General features: G+C 39.1%; 1 protein-coding gene across 5 annotated transcripts; it reads right to left on the bottom strand.

The window, feature by feature from the left end:
• Positions 1–2,266: 2,266 nt before the first annotated feature.
• CCDC28A (coiled-coil domain containing 28A) lies at positions 2,267–21,581 on the bottom strand. Of its 5 annotated transcripts, XM_003827706.5 has the most exons (6): positions 21,354–21,581; positions 18,988–19,187; positions 15,267–15,430; positions 10,212–10,366; positions 7,202–7,224; positions 2,267–2,834 (listed from the first exon to the last, which is right to left on the bottom strand). In XM_003827706.5, exons 1-6 carry the CDS (start codon positions 21,579–21,581, stop codon positions 2,780–2,782), a joined length of 825 nt encoding a protein of 274 aa, XP_003827754.1. In that variant the 3' UTR covers positions 2,267–2,779. The 5 variants fall into 5 exon arrangements, 3 of the variants coding, with proteins under 3 accessions (XP_003827754.1, XP_034818831.1, XP_034818834.1); XM_034962940.4 differs by lacking the exon at positions 2,267–2,834 and having other exon boundaries at positions 7,202–10,109; XR_008625788.3 differs by lacking the exons at positions 2,267–2,834; positions 7,202–7,224 and adding an exon at positions 12,974–14,496 and having other exon boundaries at positions 10,324–10,366.
• Between the last annotated feature and the right edge of the window lie 297 nt (positions 21,582–21,878).

Below are 21,878 nucleotides of genomic sequence, written 5' to 3'. Positions count from 1 at the left end.
AAAAACAAAATCGCAAAAACAAAACCAAAAAACCCTTCCTCATTAGTTTCAGGTCAAAATGTCTTTTAAGTATTTATTGTGAAGCCTGTTTTTTTCTTTTGTATGTAATAGTTATGGCCACGAAAAGATGCTCACAATACGTTACTTACAAAAAGCAGCTTAGAAAACCGGCAGAATGGTACGATCTATTTTTTTTTTTGCAACATGTTTAAGAAATCTGGGAGTATGTACACAAATAGGTTAAATGGTTTGCTCTGGTAGTTTTAAAAATCATCTGTAATTCAATTTTTCCTACAATGAATAAGCAACATCTATGTAATAAACCATAAGTTTCATTCTAGTAAAGTTTCTTATGAGAAATGTGATCTTGCTATGCTGCCTAGGCTGGAGTGCAGTGGCTATTCACAGGCCTGGTCATTGTGCACTATATTTTTATTTTTATTTCAAATATCTTTTTCATCTGTATGCCAGTAAAATCATCATCGTACACTATAGCCTAGAACTCCTGGGCTCAAGCAATCCTCCCGCCTCAGCCTCCAGAGTAGCTAAAAGTACTGGTGCCTGTCACCAAACCAGGCCTTAAATTTTATTCTAATCCAGGCACTGCATTTTTTCCTGTTTCCTTGAACATGTGTTTAAGGAGTGTGAAAGGATACAAATTAGATAAGCTAATATTTCGCTACCTGGGACCCATTTAGGGCCCTGTGACACAAAGGGCGAATGAACCAAGTGAATAAACAAGGTCAATCCACTGCTCTGTCACAACCCGCAGGAACCAGCTTTTTGCTTTACTCTATCTCAGGACCAATCCAAGAAAAACATGTCACATGACAAAGCGTCCTTTCGCCCTGTCAGACCCTAGAGTACTACTTTTTCCCCTTAAATCCCTATTCTCACAACCCAAATGAAGTTTCCTCCGTGATGCTGTAATTTTTAAAAGGGGTATTAAAAAGACCAATTTACTGATCAAAATACTTTGAATTCTGAAAGCCAAAAATTATTAAAATCAAGATTTGAAATATATTCAGTAAGTCCCTCTCCTCCCCTCCCCCAATTAGGTGCTTATTTCTGTGGCCTGGAAACAAGGAGACAGAAGCATGAGCATCTTCAGCAACACAAAGGTAACTGAGTTATAAATAGGCAAAATGTGTTCTATCCATACCATGGCATATGATCAGCCAAAACAAGAAATGAAGTACATGCAATAACATGGATGAAGCTTCAATCCTTGAAAACATCATGCTAAGTAAACGAAACCAGTCACAAAAGGCCACGTATTGTATGATTCCATTTATATAAAATGTCTAGAATAGAAAATCCAGAGAGCTGGAAAGGAGGTTAGTGGCTGCCAAAGGCTGAGGGGATTAGGGGACAAGGAGTGACTGTTAATGGGATTCTTTTTAGTGTGATGAAAATGTTCTAGAATTAGATAGATCACGGTGATGGGTATATAACTCTATGAATCTACTAACAATCACTGAATTGTATAAAGGGGTACATTTTATGACATGAATTATTGTTTCAATAAAGCTGTTTTTAAAGGGTGATGAAATTAATGTTTACTGAGCATTACTGGTGTCAGCTATTGTGCTAGGCATCTCTCTCTTTTTTTTTTTTTTGAGACAGAGTCTTGCTCTGTCGCCTAGGCTAGAGTGCAGTGGCACAATTTCGGCTCACTGCAACCTCTCTGCCTCCTGGGTTCAAGCAATTCTTGTGTCTCAGCCTCCCTGATAGTTGGGATTACAGGAGCCCGCCACCACATCCGGCTAATTTGTGTGTATGTGTTTTTAGTGGAGATGGGGTTTCACCATGTTGGCCGGTCTGGGTATTGAACCCCCGACCTCAAGTGATCCACCTGCCTCAGCCTCCCAAAGTGCTGGGATTATAGGCGTGAGCTACCGCGCCCGGCTTGTGCTAAGCATCCTATACGCGCTTTTTCACTTACTCCCCATACAACCACTACCAACTTGGTTACTGACCTCATTTTCTAGATTTAAAAAGAAAGAAAGAAAGAAAAAAATCCAACCTGAGTAAACGTGCATGAACACAAAGTTAAGGGGGCAGAACGGTGATTCAAATTAAGGTGTAAGTAACTTTAAAGCTCACATTCTTTCATCACACCAGTATTTAAATGTACACAAGGTACAGAATTTGCAAGGAGTTCAAGAACTTCAAATTTTATAAACACAGTTTACTTTTAAGGATTGAACCCTTGTATTTCCCAGATTGAAGACTATATGGGTTTCTTCAAAACAGACAACAGAGATTAATTTAAAACAATTACTTTATTAAAAAATAGCAAATCTCACAAATACTTATTTAATTTCTTATCACTGGCCATTGGAAAACACACCAGCGTGTGTACTGATTGTCTAACGTAAACTGAAGCTGGGCTTGCCACAAGACGCCTGTGCATCAACAGCTTGCGATCAACACTGGAACAAGTTTGGTGAGCTCAGGAAAGAGAAATCCCTCAGCCCTGTCAAGAACATTAGCACAATGCATTTCAAGTATAATCCCATAAGGCAACAATATGAAGCACAGCAGCACAATCTCTGCATCACATTTCCTGATGAAGCCTTCAACAAGGCCTAGGCCTCCAGTTATGGCAAATTACAGCGAGTCACATTTACTAAAAGCAGTAAGTGAAAACGATCATTGCACTTGCACTTTAATTACTTTAATTTCTTGTGGAAGATGATTCTGCTACTGGATTTGGCTGGAAAAGTAAAGACTGCTGCTTCTCTTCAAATCAAAAGAAAGCAAACTACATTTCATTTTAGCTAGCAGAAGTATTTGGAACATCTTGTGCATCTGCCAAATGGAGTTTTTGTCTGAATTAATCAGTTAAGAAGATTTTCATTCTATAAGGGGTACTTCTTTTACATTTCTGAAAATTACATTCAGGAGCAAAGAGAAAGCGGTATTTAAAAAAGAGATATGTTCAAAGGAAAAGCTCTTGTGTTGCTACTGAGACACTCAGATGTGGTAAGACAACTTTTAAATGTAGTAAATTATACTCTGTCTAGAATTTGAAGACTTTTTTTTTTTAAATTTTAGAGATAAGGACTCACTTTGTTTCCCTGGCTGGAATGCAGTAGTACGATCATACTTCACTGTAGCCTTGAACTCCTGGGCTCAAGCAATCCTCCCACCTCAGCCTCCCAAAGGCATGTGCCAACATACCTGGCTAATTTTTCTATTCTTTGTTAGAGATGGGGGAGGAGTCTCGCTATGTTGCCCAGGCTGGTCTTGAACTCCTGGCCTCAAGCAACCTTCCTGCCTCGGCCTCCCAAAGTGCTGGGATTACAGGTGCGAGCCACCACACCTGGCCCAGAGTTATTTTTAATGTGTCAATAATCATTTTCATAGTAAGGAGCTGATTAGAGACAAACATGACAAGACACTAGATTAAAAAAATCTTTTGAGAAGACACCACTTTATCATCTTTGGGAAAACAATTCTGTTTAAAAGTCCAAAAATAAAATCATTACAGCTCTAAAATCTTTTCTATAATTCTCTTAAGTGTTCCTCAAGAAGACTGGAAATAGGACGGGAATCTTGCATGAATTACTCATCCTTTCTTATAATCACTGTCTTTCATTTTTCTCACTGACCTATATTTATCCACCTGTTACTTATTTTTCAAGACCCAATTCAGTGATATGAATACACTGAAGGCAACTAAATGCTTGCAGTACATGTATGGCAGAGGTTGCAAAAATGTACAGACATAAGCACTGCCATCAAAGACATTCTTGTCCAATTGGAAGGCTGAGATTTAACACATGTAAAAATCAACAGATAATAATATAAGGCAGAATGCTAGGTTAAGGTACAAATGAAATCCTTTATGGAAGTGGTCAGCTTGAATGTAACGTGATAAGGAGAACAAGGAGGTGAGGGTAACTCTAGGTAGGAGGTACAACCTGAACAAACGCATTATGATGAGAATGAACATGATGTGTTTCTTGGGCATCCAGAAAACCAGCCTGAGGGGAATGAAAAAGAATGAAAAATACAACAGCATGTACATACAGGTTGTGACCAAATTATTAAGAACCTTTAAAATAGTTGACATGGTTTAAAAAAAATGGTAAAAAATAGAAATGGCAGGAAGAAAGTGATGTTTCAAGAATATTAATTTTGTAGCAATACCTAAAGTTTAGAGCAACACTGTCCAATAGAAATACAACGCAGGCTGGGCATGGTGACTCACGCCTGGAATCCCAGCACTTTGGGAGGCTGAGGCAGGAGGACTGCTTGAGCCCAGGAGTTTGAGACCAATCTGGGCAACATAGCAAGACCCTGTATCTAAAAACAAAAAAAAATAGCTGGGCATAACGTACACCTGTAGTCCCAGCTACTCAGAAGGCTGAGGTGGGAGATCAACTGAGCCCAGGAAGTTGAGGCTGCAGTGAGCCATGATCATGTCACTGCACTCCAGCCTGGGTGACAGAGCAAGGCCCTGTCTCAGAAATATATATATATATAATATCTTAAGAATTATTTCAACATGTAATCATTATAAAAATTGAGATCTTTTATGTTCTTTTAAGGATATTAAGTCTTTGAAATGGCTTAGTGGCTACTATATTGAACAGTGCAACTCTAGATCTGGAACAGAAAATTGAAAAGGTATGGAATCAGGTGACAAGGTCCTGGATTATCATGTAGAGAGTGAAGGAAGAATAAAAGCAGAACTGATGATACTGATGATGCCTGACAACTGTAATAAAGAGATGGCAAACAGACTTCATATCCAGATCCAGGCTCAATGGCAGAGAATGCCATGTCTGATTAGCAATGTCTGCCATGGTCCTTGAAGGCATTTAAAAATATTCTTGGAGACTGAATTAACAGAGACAGCCGACAAAGAGGGAAATTAGGAGGGGAAAGTTTAAGTACTGAGAGAACACCTATTACAGGTGAGGAAACTATGGTTGCCAGATTTTGTTCAAGGTTACACGGCTGCCTACCAAGCATTCCAAAGCCTACACTCTTGTATTATATAGGGTATTATGCTGCTATGTTTGTGGTGGGTAAATTCCACCACAGGTTAAGTCACAGAAAGTGGTAAAACAAAACAAAACAAAAACTCTAAATGTTTAACAGAAACTCACAAAAAAGGGCCGGGCGTGGTGGCTAATGCCTGTAATCCCAACACTTTGGGAGGCCAAGGCGGGCAGACGACCTGAGTCGGGAGTTCAAGACCAGCCTGGCCAACATGGTGAAACCCTGTCTCTACTAAAAATACAAAAATTAGCTGGGCGTGGTGGCAGGTACCTGTAATCCCAGCTACTCAGGAGGCTGAGGCAGGAGAATTGCTTGAACCCCAGAGAAGGAGGTTGCAGTGAGCGGAGATCACGCTACTGCTTCAGCCTGGGCGACAGGGCGAGACCCATCTCAAAACAAACAAACAAACAAAACCACACAAAAGGATAGGAAATACTTAAGTGTCATGGCAGAGAAAGAATATAAAGCATTGAAGGAATATAGTAAAAAGAACTTCTTGCAGGAAAAGCCCCTTGATTAACTCAAATCTTACCCCCTTATTTAACTCTTTCTTGACAATAATATATTTTACATTAATCTCTCCCCACAGTTTATGTAGCACCTTATTTTCTTCATCTGCAAAATGGGGGGCATAACACCACCCACTTCCAAGTAGGGCCAAATAAGATAATGCACATACCCCTTTATATAGTACTGGGAAAATAGTAAGTATTCATGAAGATTAGCTATTAATCGCCATTACAGGACTTGGATATACTTCCCGATTTCTTTTGCCCAGGATGGAAATGGCAGGATCCCTACTTACTGCAACCTCCACCTCCCAGGTTCAAGCAATTCTCCTGCCTCAGCCTCCCGAGTAGCTGGGATTACAGGCGCCCTCCACCACACCTGGCTGATTTTTGTATTTTTAGTAAAGAGAGGGGTTCACGATGTTGGCCAGGCTGGTCTTGAACTCCTGACCTCAAGTGATCCACCCGCCTCAGCCTCCCACAGTGCTGGGATTACAGGCATGAGCCACCATGCCAGGCCCCAATTTCTTAATTGTTGTTACTGCACAATTCAGCAGTTAATAACAGTATGAATATAATGTTATAGCAATAATAGTAATTTTTATATATATAGTTTGGAAATTTTCACATACGCATCATCACATGTAGCAATTACCCTGTATTACAGAGAACACTCTGAGACGTTAAACAATTTGCCCAAGGTTACATGATCAAAATGTAGAACCAAACTTCAAAAATCAAATCTCTACAACCAGCATCTTTTCTATGTCAATAACTGGTTCAAAGGGGATGTCTTACCTCTCAAATTAAATTATTTTATAGGCAGGATCATTTCTCATTGTTCTTTTGTACCTTACCATTGTGCCTGTTATGTTCAAAAATATATTTTGAAAAGTTCTTAAAATAATTGCTCTAAATTGAAATGTCAAAACCTGAATATTCTACATGTGTCTTGGTGATCTCCTTTAAGCTAATCCTATAATACACTAAGTACATTTAATTGTGAAATGTCATTTCACAAGCTATGTAAGCGTCCCTCGAAGCCTGCATTTTAATAATGTCTAGTTTTCAATTTTATGCACCTAAAATATCCTATGTGATGATATTAAGTATAGCATATTATCTCTGAATATCTCACTGCCAGTTAGCCTCAGAATCTAAGCTTCAAAATAATTTACATAGCAACTAACCTAATCCTCAGTTATCATGATAAAAAATAATTTGTCTTAAAAATTCAAGAACAGTACAAAGCAAAGCAGAACAAACCAGAAACAAAATTTCAGCATAGAAAATAACAAGAAAATTCCATTTGGAACCCAAAGGGGGCAGGGAATGGTGTCTCACACCTGTAATCCCAGCACTTTGGGAGGCTGAAGTGGGAAGATCGCTTGAGCCTGGGAGGTTGAGACTGTGGTGAGCCATGATCGTGGCACTGCACTCCAGCCTGGGCCACTGAGCAAGACCCTGTCTCTAAAAAAAAAAAAAAAAAAAAAAAAGAAAAGAAAAAAGAGAAAGAAAAGAAAACCAAAGAGGAAGAGTGATGGCCCTAGTGAATAATACTACGTGTCTTTTTTCCACCATATCTAAATAACACATCTTTCTAAAACTTGATCAAGATTATTCACCAGAAATTGTAAGTTGTAAACTTTTCACTGTTGATAGCAGACAAAGGATACATGGAAGAATTCAATTCTTCTAACTGTAAAAGAAACAAATTTATTTTTAATTTTTATAAGATCAATATAAATAGTTGTTAACTATTTCTTTTTAAATAAATTATTTTTCATTTAAGCTTTCTTGTGCTGGTCACAGTGACCCGTGCTTATAATCCTGGCACTTTGGGACGCCAAGGCGGGAGAACTGCTTGAGCCCAGGAGCTCCAGACTAGCCTGGACAACATGGTAAGACCTCCTCTCTACAAAAAATAAAAAAATTAGACAGGCGTGGTGACGCACACCTGAGGTCCAACTACTTAGGAGGCTGAGGTGGGAGGATTGTTTGGGCCCAGGAGTTTAAGGCTGCAGTGAGCTCTGTTAGTGCCACTGCACTCCAGCCTGGGTGACAGAATGAGATGCTGTGTCGGAAAAAAAAAAAAAAAAAAAAAGCTTTCTGTAAATGAAAAAGCAAAGTACTAAAGAAAAAAACTTTCAAAAAAATTTCAGGCTAAAAAATTCCTTTTTGCAAAAATAATTATTAAGTAGCATTAACATGTGTGAAACAAGAATATGAGGAGAGAGGCCAGGCATGCTCTTGCCTGTAATCCCAGCACTTTGGAAGGCTGAGGGGAGAGGACTGCTTGAGCCCAGGAGTTTAAGACCAGCCTGAGCAACATAACAAGACCCTGTCTCTACAAAAAAATCAAAAGAATATGAGGACAGAATGAAACCAGATTATAAAAACTGGAGTTTTATAAGTATTCCTAAAACCAGGCATAATAACAATCATCTCTAATAAGTTTTTAAAAGAAAAAAAATTGCCATTTTAATGATCAAAATCTTTAGAACCATCATAGATTACAAAAAGATTTCACGTCACTCAATTTTCTATATGAGGTAGAATTCATCACCCGTTGTCTTAGTCTGTTTGGGCTGCTATAACAAACACCATAAACTGGTGGCTTATAAACAATAGAAATTTACCTCTCATAGTTCTACAGGTAGGAAAGTTCAAAATTAAGGAGTCAGCAGATCTGGTGTCTGGGGAGGGCATGAACCACTTCCTGTTCATGGAACAGGAGGGCTTTCTCCCCATGTCCTCACATGGTAGAAGGGGTAGGAGGTTTCTCTTGGGCCTCTTTTATAAGGACATTAATCACAATCTTGCCTGAATCACCTCCCAAAGGCCCCACCTCCTCCTACCATCACCTTCTAAGTTAAGATTTCAATATATGCTTTCTGGGGAGGACATAAACATTTAGATTACAGCATTTTTATCTTACAGAAGGAAACATTTGAATTACAAAAATGTTAACTAAATGGCTCAATGTTGTTCAGTTATAACCCAAATGCAAATGCTGAACTAAACGAAGCCTTTCTGGTTTCAAATTCGGTGTTCTTTTCACTATACCACTGTTATTCTCCTAAATGTATAGCAAGTTATACTTATTATCTGTTAAGAGGAAAAAAATGTAAAACATGAACTGGTAAAGCCAGACACCGTGGCTCACACTTGTAATCCCAGCACTTGGGGAGGCCAGGGTGGGCGGATCACTTGAGTCCAGGAGTTCAAGACCAGCCTGTACAACATGGTGAAACCCCATCTCTACTAAAAATACAAAAATTAGCTGGGCGTGGTGGCATGTGCCCATAGTCCCAGCTACTTGGGGGTGCTGAGGCAGGAGGATCGTACGAGTTCAGGAAGTTGAGGCTGCAGTGAGCCCAGATGGCGCCACTGCACTCCAGCCTGGGTGACAAAGTGAGACCCTGTCTCAAAAAAACAAACAAACCATGAACTGTAAATGGAAATACTTGCAAGACTGAGTAAGACAGACATGAAATAAAAAGATTATAGACTCAAAATAGTGAAAGTATTGGCATACAAGTTCCCTCACATTTACTTATTCGAAAGAGAGAAAAACAGTAGAAATTAACCCTTTTTGTCAATAGTTAATAGGGAATCTAAAACTAACGTGTGTTGAATTCAATTTTTATTTATTTTTGTTCCAAAAAGGATTTAAAGAGGCAAATTTCATTAACATTTCTCAGTGTAACAATCATACTTTGTGTTATGTGCTAAACAGTGTACCCTCCAAAATTCATGTCTTAGTCCTCACCCCCAGTATCTCAGAATGTGAGTAGATTTGAAGACAGGGGTTTTAAAGAGGTAATTAAGTCACAATGAGGTCATCAGGGTGGGCCCTCATCCAACGTGACTGGCAGGAAAAGCAAAGTTGGACACTTGGCATAGAGGAAGAAGCCATGTGAACACGACGGCTACTACAAACTGAGAGGCCTCAGAAAAAAGCAACCCTGCCACCCTGAGCTCCAACTTTAGCCTCCGGAATTGTGGGAAAATAAATTTCTGTTGTTAAAGCCACCCAGTCTGTGGTACTTTGTTTTGGCAGCCCTGGCAAAGTAATACATATGGCAATGTACTCAATTAGCAGAAATAGCAAATGTCGTTCTGCCTTTAAAAACAAGTAACCGCCACCTGAGTAAATAACACAAAATGTATTAATCACATCAGGAAAGGTCTTTTTGACCACTATCTTCTATATCTTAAGATTTTATTATATCTGTACAGAAGCAAATATTTTGCTTTCAGATTTGCCAGCATCTGTATTCTGAGAATACATGCTTAGATGTAAATATGATAACTTCGTTGGAATACATTTCTTGAAAAAAAAGAGTAAAGTTTTTACAACATGGATGAAACTTGAACATTAAGTAAAATAATCCATTTAGTCCACATACTGTATAATTCCAGTGATATGAAATGTCCACAATAGGCAAATCCATAAAGGCAGAAAGTAGATTAGGGGTTGCTAGGGGATGAGGAGAGAATTGAGAGGTCCAGGGTTTCTTTCTGGGGTGGTGAACGTGTTCCGCAATTCAACAGCGATATCTGCACAACACTGTGAATATGCTAACAACCACATGATTGTACACATTAAAATAGTTCAAAAGGTACATTTTTTTGCAACAAAAAATTTTTTTTTAAAGAACAAAGAAAAAGAATTACACTTACATCTGACAGAAGCCTATCCAGATTGGAGTCACTGGCTGTTTTTCTCTTATCCTCAGGAAGTTCCTCTAACTCCCCATAGAGCTCCAAATTCAAGCGAGCTAATTTCTCCTGCATTCCCCGAACATGTTCCATCTGTTCAATGGAACATTCATTTCCTTGGGAACATTCCAGAACATTAATAATGATTAGGACAGTTCAAACTAACAGCATTGAGTAAAAACACTTAAACTCTAGGTGCTCTAAAAGAAACAGGTTTTCTTTCTTCTGTAAATTAGATAATCATTAATATTTTATGTGTTTAATAACAAATCAAATTTCTGACCAGGAAAACAATGACCCACTTAAGAAATGACCTTGGGTACTAAAGAAAATCATATGGGAAATATTTCAGGCCAGGCGTGGTGGCTCACGCCTGTAATCCCAGTACTTTGGGAGGCTGAAGCTGGTGGATCATGAGGTCAGGAGATCAACACCATCCTGGCCAACATGGTGAAACCTAGTCTCTACTAAAAATACAAAAATTAGCTGGGCATGGTGGTGCGTGCCTGTAGTCCCAGCTATTCGGGAGGCTGAGACAGGAGAATCGCTTGAACCCGGGAGACAGAAGTTGCAGTGAGCCAAGATCGTGCCACTGCACTCCACCCTGGCAATAGAGCGAGACTCTGTCTCAAAAAAAAAAAAAAAAAAAAAGAGAAAAAAGAAAATCATCCCTTAAGTAGAGAAAATATATTTTCTTCAACAGTAATATAATATGTAGAAGCAAAACAGCACCATCTCATCATGTCCAGTTTGACAACTACCATTTTAACTGAGTGACCCAACATTTTGTAATAATTTGAGTGAAATTCAGAGTTCTAGGCCCAAGTGGCTCATGCCTGTAATCCTAGCACTTGGGGAGGCCAAGGCTGACGGATCCCTTGAACCCAGGAGTTCTACATCAGCCTGGGCAACATGGCGAAACCTTGTCTCTACTAAAAATACAGAAAATCAGCCAATTAGCCAGGCATGGTGGCATGTGCCTGTAATCCCAGCTACTTGGGAGGTTGAGGTGGGAGGATCATATAAGCCTGGGGAGGTTGAGGCTGCAGTGAACCATGATCACACCACTGCACTCCACCCTGAGTAACAGAGCGAGACCCTGTCTCAAAAAAAAAAAAAAGAAAAAAAAGAGTTCTGGCTGGGCATGGTGGCTCACGCCTGTAATCTTAACACACTTTGAGAGGCCAAGGTGTGAGAACTGCTTGAGTCCAGGAGTTCAAGACCAATCTGTGAAACATGGTGAAACCTCATCTCTATAAAAAATACAAGGCCAGGCACGGTGGCTCACGCCTGTAATCCCAGCACTTTGGGAGGCCAAGGCGGGTGGATCACGAGGTCAGGAGATCGAGACCATCCTGGCTAACATGGTGAAACCCCGTCTCCACTAAAAAATACAAAAAATTAGCCAGGCGTGGTGGCGGGCGCCTGTAGTCCCAGCTACTCGGGAGGCTGAGGCAGGAGAATGGCGTGAATCTGGGAGGCGGAGCTTTCAGTGAGCAGAGATCGCGCCACTGCACTCCAGCCTGGGCGAAAGAGCGACACTCCGTCTCAAAAAAAAAAAAAAAATTAGCTGGGTGTGGTGGTGTGTGCCTGCAGCACCAGCTACTTGGGAGGCTGAGGTGGGAGGATGGCTTGAGCTCAAGGAGGCCGAGGCTGCAGTGAGCTGTGATCATACCACTGCACTCCAGCCTGGGTGACAGAGACTCTATCTCAAAAAAAAAAAAAAAAAAAAAAGTTCAATAACGACTTCAAATGTGAATCATTTTTTCAACCAATCATGTATTCTTCCTTTAAGAAATATAAATAAAAATATTTATGAAGCATGAAAAATGGCATGAAGCATGAGCAACACTATGTAATATTTTTAATTGTACACACAGTTGTCAAGACAACTTAATTGCTAAAGAACAGGTCTTACATTACGTATTGACCAAGAGTCCTCTGAAGTGACATTATCTGCCCAGAGCAAGTAATTTATACACATAACGTATTATCTTTTCATTCAGTTTAAGTACAGACTCTGCAATCCCTTGATAGTAGAATTTTTTCAAAAAAAAAAAACCTTTCTGTTTTTCCTAAAGGTACTATACAGGTAAAATATACCTCAGCTAAAGTTGAAGTACATATCCTGAATAAATACGAATTAATGTAAATTATGCTAGTTTCCTCTAGCCAGCTTTACAACATCTTCATAAATGGACTATACGACATTATGTTAAGGACTACTAATGTTGAAGCTAGTTATGGCTCTCTCAAAATTGTCCTTTCTTCACAGTAAAATATGTCATATTTCCTCTATTTTAGTCATGTTTTTCAACATTAGTAACCTGGAAGGTCAAGTGGAAGAAATAGAAATATCTCAAGATATGTGTTTGTGTGTATGTATGTACATTTGTGTGTATGTATGTAAATGTACAGTAAAAATATAAAGAGGTAGAAATCATATGGGAAAAGACGAGAGTCAGAGGACAGATCTAGGTGACCTACCATGAGAACAATAGAAGCTTCAGAGGCTAAAAAGGAAGAGATGGAAGAAAAATAATAAACAATAGAAAATATGTTACGTGAGATGAAAGATGAGTCAGCAGATATGAAGGGCTCACTGATTCCCAGGCAGATTGATGAGAAAAGACACAGTCCTAAGCATATCCTGGAAAATGCCTAACCTTTAAAGATAAAAGAAAAACATCTTTTAATCATCGAGACAGAAAAATATAAATTACCTGCTAAGAAAGACTCTGACTGGCAATGGAATTCTCATCTGCAACACTTATTATGAAGAGTAATCAGTAGGATAACAGACAAAGACAAGAAAGGACTTCAATCCAAAAACACAAAGGCAACATAGAGTAGGGGAGGAAAGGTGCTGGGAAAAAGCAAAGACGTGGAAGTGGTCCAAAGATTACATCTCAAGGGTAGGAGGGAAGAAGGGAACAGAGGGGAAGTGAAAATACTCTGAAGATACCACCTTACTGGGATGGGCTAAAGCAAGGAGGTAGGGGTACAATAAAGTATTTTTGTGAAATAAATAATCTGCTTTTAATATCTTCTTTTCAAATATTAGCATAACCAAGACTGGAAACCCAACAACTATTGAAAGAAAAGATACAGACATGTTTGAGAATGCAAAAAGTAAAAACTTTTACAAGGTTAAATATACCATAAACAAAGTGCACAGACACAACAAATTTGGTAAACAAAAATAAATACATAATAGAGGTCAGAGGGTTAGTATCTAAAACACAAAGGGCTCTTTACAAGTGACAACAACAAAAGGATAAATAACCAAGTAGAAAACTGACAACAGGTCCTGAAAAGGACCTATCAAACAATCTACCAAACACACACGGATCTTCAAACTCAATTGTAATAAAAGACATCTCACTTTACACCAAGAGACTGGCAAAAATTAAAAGACGAATAATACCTACTGCTTGGCAGGAATTCAAGGAAAAGCATTTTTTCATAAATTGTTTATGGAACCTAGAAGTGCAGTATTGTTCTTTTTGCAAAGCAATCTGCATACTTCTATTAAAGTTAAAATTACACATATGCTTTGACCCAGCAATCCCATTCATGAGAATCAATCCCAAAAGAATAGAGGCACCAGCCTAAAGATCTATGTAAAAAGATGTTGACTATGCCATTGTGTTTGGTGGCTCAAAATGAGAAACAAAGTAATGCCTCTCAATAGGGACATGGTTGAATAAACTAGAGTATATTCACAACTTGGAATATTATGTTGCCATTAAAAAAGAATGAACTAGAGCCATCCTAGGTGCATTAGAGAGATTTCCATCAGATATTCTTTAGTGCAGGAAAGCAAGATACAGAATATCTTATATACCATTTGTATTAAATAATGAAAATAAAAATATGAAAAGATATATACCTGGATTGTTAACAAATGGCTGGGATGAGGGGAAGTGGAAGGAGCAGAAGGGATAAGAGGGAATGGGGAAGTCAAGTAACAAAAACATGGGGGAGGGAAAGAATACTTTAAAAAATCAATATGTATGTGGACATTTATGCATTTGCATAAGATTATGCATCTTCTAAAAAACTGGGGAAGTTAAAATTTTTTAAAAATATTATGCATATTATTGAAATTGCTTTTTAAAATACTGAGAAATAGGCCAGGCGCGGTGGCTCACGCCTGCGATCCCAGCACCTTGAGAGGCCGAGGCGGGCAGATCACAAGGTCAGGAGATGGAGACCCATCCTGGCTAACACGGTGAAACTCCATCTGTAGTAAAAATACAAAAAATTAGCTGGCCGTGGCACATGGCTGTAGTCTCAGCTACTGGGGAGGTTGAGGCAGGAGAATCACTTGAACCTGAGAGGTGGAGGTTGCAGTGAGCCGAGATCGTGCCATGGAACTCTAGCCTGGGCGACAGAGCCAGACTCTGTCTCAAAAAAAAAAAAAAAATTGGGAAATAATCTTATCATTAGAAAAAGCTTACAAATAAGTTCCAGACTGCACATGAAAAATCTGACTATCTTTTCTGAACTCTGTGACTACGAAAAAATACCTATTCAGAATTTTTAATGGGACAGTCAGTTAACTATTCTTATATCCTCAGGAAAAAACACGAAAACTGGATTCTTTTAATTCCTAACTTTAAATCAGGAATCCCAGGCAAGAAACAAGTTTAAGCTTAAGAGGGTAGGGGAAAATGATCTTGATACTTTCAAAATGAAGACACTAAGTCTAAAATATTTTAACTGACCAAGACTGTCCCTCTTATTTGTTAAACTTGCAAGATACTTATTCCATAATGGCAATCCTACTTCAACATTTCAACTAACCCTCCCTCTTAAAAAAAAACTTTTTCCCAGAAGTTTTAGAAGGCAAATTATATTCTAAGACAAAATCTGGGATGATTGCCTTTATGCCTGTGGGCTCTTTTTTTCTTAAAAGAAACTGGCACTTTGAAAAGAAGAGTAAAATACACACAGAAAACAGGATGCAAACATCTTAGAGAAAAAAATAGTACAGAAACATCTATTGCTTACCAAATGCTTGAAGTTTTCCAGAGTGGAAATCATTCAAAAGACTGAGCAGCCCTCTCTCCATCTCCTGAACATCTGAGACATCAGTGAGGAAGGAGTGCTGGATAGGAGTTGACTGAGCGCCTTTGCCCTCTCCGCCCTGAGGTTTGGTCTTTTCTTTCATCGCTCTGTAAAGATGATGCAATTAACTTTAATTCTATCTTTTTAGGCTATTCTAGATTAAGCTTTTGCTTAATTTTTTAGTGAAGTAAATAGAATTTCCTTAAAAGCAAGAAATCAAATAGAGTCAATACTAAATAAAACCAGAAACTCCAAGCCAGAAACCAAAAGAAAAAAAAGGTTGTGAAAAACCTCAAATGTATAAAATATAACTATGAAGGCATATAAAAAGTTTGATTAATACATTTATATAATATGCTAATTCTTTGGACTGCAGAAAAGAAAACTTGTAAGTCTGTATTATCCTATGCTTTACATTTCATTTCTCAGTAAAACATATTACACCTTTCCCTTCTAAACTTTATTTGTTCCTTGAACACTCAGTAGTTCTACAAATGGTTATGGAGTCCCTACTCTGTAGCCAACATTATCCACAAATGCCCAGTCTAAAGAGAAGGGAAGATATTTAAATTCATAATCACCATGTAATGGAATACAAAAACTTGTTATCATCCTTGACTCCTCTAACTTCCTAAGGCTCCTACATGCAGTCATGAAGTCCTATCAATTATACCCACAAAATATCTAATCTCTCCAGTTCTCTTTCTCCCATGCCACCATCCCATCTCTTAACCAAATAGCTTCCCAACCAGTCTCCCTATCTCTGTGTGTGATCCCTGATCTCCCCTCTCTCCCCACCAGGCAGCCAAGTCCATTTCCAAAAAGTAAAATCAGATCATATAATTTGCTTAATTAAAAATGCTTCAGTAGGCCGGGCACGGTGGCTCGTGCCTATAATTCCAACACTTTGGGAGGCCCAGGCAGGAGGATCACCTGAGGTCAAGAGTTCAAGACCAACCTGGCCAACATGGCAAAACCCTGTCTCTACCAAAAATACAAAAATTAGCCTGGTGTGGTGGTGCACACCTGTAGTCCCAGCTACTCGGGAGGCTGAGGCAGGAGAATCCTTTGAACCCAGGAGGTGGAGGTTGCAGTGAGTTGAGATTGTACCACTGCACTTCAGCCTGGGTGACAGAGCGAGACTCCGTGTCAAAAAAAAAAAAAAAAAAAAAAAGCTTTAGTAGCTTTGCATTGCCTGCTGAATATAATCTAATATCCCTAAGAAACCCTATCCTCATCTATGCTCTAGCCACTGAATCTCTTTCGTTTCCTAGAAATCCATTATCTTATCTTCTTACGTGCTAATCCTCTGCCTACATTAGCATCCTTCCACTTACTGCCATCTTTGGCATGCTACCTCCCACACATCTTCAAGTCTCAGTTTAAATGCTATTTCCTCAGGAAGGCCTTTTTGGAACCCCTAGCCTAAACTAGTCCTTATTACACATGTCTGGCATATACCAGGCTCTCAAATAATTGAGTGATGATGTTATGCACACTGCGATATAGGAAGAGAGAGAAGCAGTTCGTTCAGCGTGGGGCCAACCAGAGAAGGCTTCCTAAAAGTGATAAGTGAGCAAAGACTTAAAGAACAAGTAGGGGCTAAATTGGCAAAATGGGAGAAAGAGTAATTTATCTTTATTACCCAATGCACACTACAAATCCTGACACGGAAGTATATTCAGTACTCAATTTTAACATAATGTTGAATGAAGACATCTTCAACACAGCTGTCCTCACCACAGTAAGATAAATAGAGTATATACATGCCCAGGGAAGGTAGGTGAGGGGGGATACAAGAAAGAGACTATAATATGAAAGAAGTTTAGAGTACATACATTGTTGACAGTAGGTCAATAACGGTTCTTCCCAAAGCAAGGGCTGCATTTTATGTATTATATACATTATGTAATACCTTGTTACTCAAAGTGCTGCCCAGGACCCATAGAATCAATATCACTTGTGAGCTTCTTAGAAATGCTCATCTGAAGCCCCCCATCCCACACTGCTGCGGAATTTGTATTCTAAAAAAATCCCCGAGAGATCCATATTCACATTTAAAATCTGAGATAAACTATTACAGAGTATAAGGTTTCAGCACGACAAATATATTTTTTTCCTCTCAAATTTGGAAGTTTTCTCCAAGTAAACTTTCACATCAGTTCATCATTTAATAACCTTCTCAGAAAACAAACACAAAAGATAAAACAAAAACCTCTTTATTCCTGCTTCAATGTTATGTCACACTCTCACTTTATGTTAACATAATTCAACAATAAAGCAAGCACACAGTGAAATAATACTATGTGCAAAGCCCCACTGTAAGTTCTGTCAGGCACACAATGATGATGCAGAGAGTCCTGGCCCTCAGAAGCCTACATCTACAAGAGGGTATGGAAATAAAACCACCAATAAAAATGACAATGATACAAATAAACTGCTTTTAAAAATATAGAGAAAGGAGTGATTACTTTTAAAATCTCTTGGTTTTCTTTTTCCACCAACTATAAACTTATTCAAAATCTGACCCTAATTAAACTCCTCCATGACAAAAACCCCATTCTGATAATTTATTCGAAGGAAATCCTCAAAACTGCTGTTTATCATTTGGTACTCATTGGAATACTTCTTCCAAATCTTCTCTTGTCTTTGGCTATGTCCCTTCTGTTTCGACAAAGAGAGATCATCATCAAGGCAGTAATCTCATCTTTTATTAGGTGTAAACCCAGCGGCTACAGAATGCAACAGGCATTTCCTCAGCTAACTTGCCAGGGTGAGATTGGATGTGAGAGTAAATTTATTTAATAATTAGAAAGAAGACTGACATTATACAACACTTTTTTTCCTCTAAAGCTATAATCTTCCCTTCCAAATATCTAATACTATAAAATACTCACATATATGTAACAGTAACATATAATATAGTTAAACTTGTCACTTCTGTTTCCTTTAAATATCCTGAATGCAAATGATGTTCACCAAATATTAATAATGATTATTTCTAGGTGGTAGAATTTTCGCATTTTGAATTTCTTCTTTGAATTTTTCCTGTGTTTGAATTTTTATAAAAAACACAGATTATTTATACAAAAACAATGACATCATTATTTTTTAGAAATAAAAACTGCAAGCTGGGTATGGTGGCATACCACACAGTCACAGCCCGTCAGAAGACTGAGGCAGGAGGATCCCTTGAGCCCAGAGGTTCAAGGCCGGCCTGGGCAACACAGCGAGACCCCATATTTAAAAATATATATATACATGTGTGTAAAATAAAATAAATTAAGAAAACTACCAAGGCACAAACACTCAGCTTAGAGAAAAAAGAGAGAAAGAAAGAAAGAGAACAAAAAACCCTGCTTTCTTTCTTTCACTTTTTCACTTTTCCCATTTCTGACTAGCTCATCAACACAGTCAAAAACTTTTCTTGTTTTGTATATTTTAATATGAGACAAAGTAAGGGCCTTCAAACCAATAATTCATTTTGCATTTTCTAATATCTACACACTGTAACTTTCACAAATTTTTCTTCTAAATCACGCATAATGGGTGCCTCAACTGTTTTAAAAGTCAAGCCAAGACTAAAAAAGTGTTTAAGAAGAAGTTGAGTCAGGATTTACTTTAATGGCATTTTACTGTGAACATGTAAAATAAAAGAATTCACCTTTTTAACTTTGGTCGCTGTGAAGTTGACTGTGATGCAGGATTTGAAAACCCTGTGCTTTTACTCACTGGAATGGCATTTTTTTTGGCATTGACAACCTGAGTACAGTGGGCACTAAAAGACTTAGGACTCCTCCTCTTCACTTTCCGCTCTTCCATTGTTTTAAGTTCCTTATTGCACCACGGCCAGCTTCTTAAGACCTAAATAAGGAAATACAGCAATTATATATGTATGCTATAATATGCAAACATGAAAGAAATTCAAAGACCCATTTCACAGGTCAAAAGAGGATCAAGAATTCCAGAGGGCATAAGAGAAAGTTAGAAAATGGGTCTCTTAAGTTTAATGTACTCTACTATGTACCCATAAGCCCCTAGCAAAATTGTCTGGTAGACAGTTTTTTTTTTTGTTGTTGTTTTACCATTTTCTTTATTTCTTCATCCTACAAATATTTACTGATTCTCTTCCACAAGCCAGACACTATTGTGGATACTGGAGAGACGGCACTGAACAAGGTGTTTGCCTGCAAGAAGCCTACATTTTACAAGGGGAACAATATATAAACAATAAACAAATGATCCACATAATATTCCCAGCCTGATTCAAGCTTCAGGTGGCCTTTAGGTCTTTCTTCCAAAATGTATGCTTAAGAAGAACCAAGTAGATTCAAACAGATGTATAATTGTCATAGGGATTTTACTAGCATTTTAAAAATCAACTAGAAGCCTTACTTCAACTACTAAACAGAAACTCAGTTTCTAGCTAGGGCTAATAATGATTCTAGCTTGGTGATAAGTGAAGTTCTAGAAAATCAAACTTGTTCGTTGCCTATTTTGAATATACTTTCTCTAACCATTTCCAAACAAACGTGAATTTTATGATATATATTTAGTTTTGCCCATATCAAAAAAGTTAACAATGTGAAGTTACAGACGGCCCTTCCATGGGGAATAGGTGTAAGGCCTCCTAGTTATCCCTACACAATCCCCTTACTTTATCTATTAATCCGCTCTATTTTCTAACATCCATCTATTTAAAAAATACCGTCCCGGCCGGGCTCACGCCTGTAATCCCAGCACTTTGGAAGGCCAAGGCGGGCGGATCACGAGGTCAGGAGATCGAGACCATCCTGGCTAACACGGTGAAACCCCGTCTCTACTAAAAATACAAAAAATTAGCCGGGAGTGGTGGCGGGCGCCTGTAGTCCCAGCTACTCAGGAGGCTGAGGCAGGACAATGGCGTGAACCCGGGAGGCGGAGCTTGCCCTGAGCCGAGATGGTGCCACTGCGACAGAGCGAGACTCCATCTCAAAAACAAAACAAAACAAAACAAAAAAAACCCTTCCATACTTTATTTGTGCATAGTGTTAAATTTTTCTTAACTTCATTATTTCATATATCATAAGATGAATTTATATGGCTATCTACCTCATCAGGTTGTAAATTGCCTTCTAGAAACATTAGGCCGTTTTTGGCATGCTGTGTTTAATTTAGGCATGCCATGACCATTCAAAAAGATTCAAACCCATTGCTGTCGCTTAAAATAATTATTTGATGAATTCAATAAATTTTTCTTTTTCCTTTTGCCTGGACTTAGTGCCACTGGCACTGTAATTTAAACCACTGAGCTTAAATTGGCTGACGCTAGACAATTACAACTGGAGCTACAATACTGCCAAAGAAGAGGCTTTCTGGGAAAGGCTCCAATGCCCAGTCTCTAATCCCAGATACCACTGGGTGTCAATCCACTTAAACCTTGGCAAACAATTTTTCTTTTAAGAAGCATTTTTTGTAACAGAACAATAATTCTGGTGTTGTTTCAACATGCAACACAAATTAAATGAGAGTTTGAAAGATGACTGAATAGAGACGATTAGTTCTCTGAAGAGGCAAGGATCTGTAAAAATGTATGATGCGCATAAACACGCTGGCCTGAAATTTAACGATGCTAATACACACTTGGTGGTACAAGAAAAAAAAACCTAGGAAGTAAAGCAATGCAAATAAACCAGTGGTGGTCTAAACCACAATATTCTGCGGAGCCAGCACTCGCGATTTCCTCGTTTTTGGAAAATTACATCTGTCACAAGAGCACTGAAACCCTTCCTGTATATCAAACAGCAAATAATGTTTTAGAGAAGGCATAATAAGTAAACTGCTCATAGTTACTTATTCACACAGTGGTTTTAAGTGCCAGGTCTTGCCTCCAAGCAGTACCACTGGGCATACCTCCTGACATCACCTCATTCCCCTTCCCCAATCTACCGAAGCGATGACCCTTCACCGCCCAGTACCCAGCAGTGACCAGAGTGGTGGGAAGGGCCTAAAGGGGCAGGTTGCGGAGGTTCCTTTGCTTCCACTACATACCTGAAGAAGAAGGGTATTGGGGCCCCCTTCCGCAACCCGCAAAGACCCGACAGCCTCAGAAGCCACCGCCGCAGCCACAAGTAGAGCCCCCGTCACATCCCGGGACCCGCTCCTCCGCAGCTCCGTTTGTTTACGGAAGTGACGTAAGAGGCACAGCCTCCATGCCCCAAGCGGAAGCCTCGCCTTTTCCTGCTCCCCCAGTGTCGCTCTTGGCTCCGCCCTCGGCATTTCATTGCTTCCCCTGTCCTTCCTTTAGCTGTAACTCCGGCGGGCGTGTTGGGTGTGTCGTTTTAGGCTCTGTGACCCAGGAGCAAGACGCAATAAGCGGGTGCAGTGGAGGTAGAAACGGGAAATGCAGTACCCTTTCCGGAAGCTACTCCGCCCCTCGGTGAGTGTTAGATCCCCCCCGAACTACAATTCCCAGAATGCTGTTCGAGCATGCCCGAAGGCGGAACCAGAGTGTCGCCATGCAACTGTTCCTTGGTTGTTTCCGATTGGCTGCCCGGACTTCTCGCGGCTAAACTA

This window comes from Pan paniscus, chromosome 5, assembly GCF_029289425.2.
Source record: "Pan paniscus chromosome 5, NHGRI_mPanPan1-v2.0_pri, whole genome shotgun sequence".
NCBI classification, from domain to species: Eukaryota; Metazoa; Chordata; class Mammalia; order Primates; family Hominidae; genus Pan; species Pan paniscus.
This window is presented reverse-complemented; position numbering and strand designations above follow the sequence as displayed.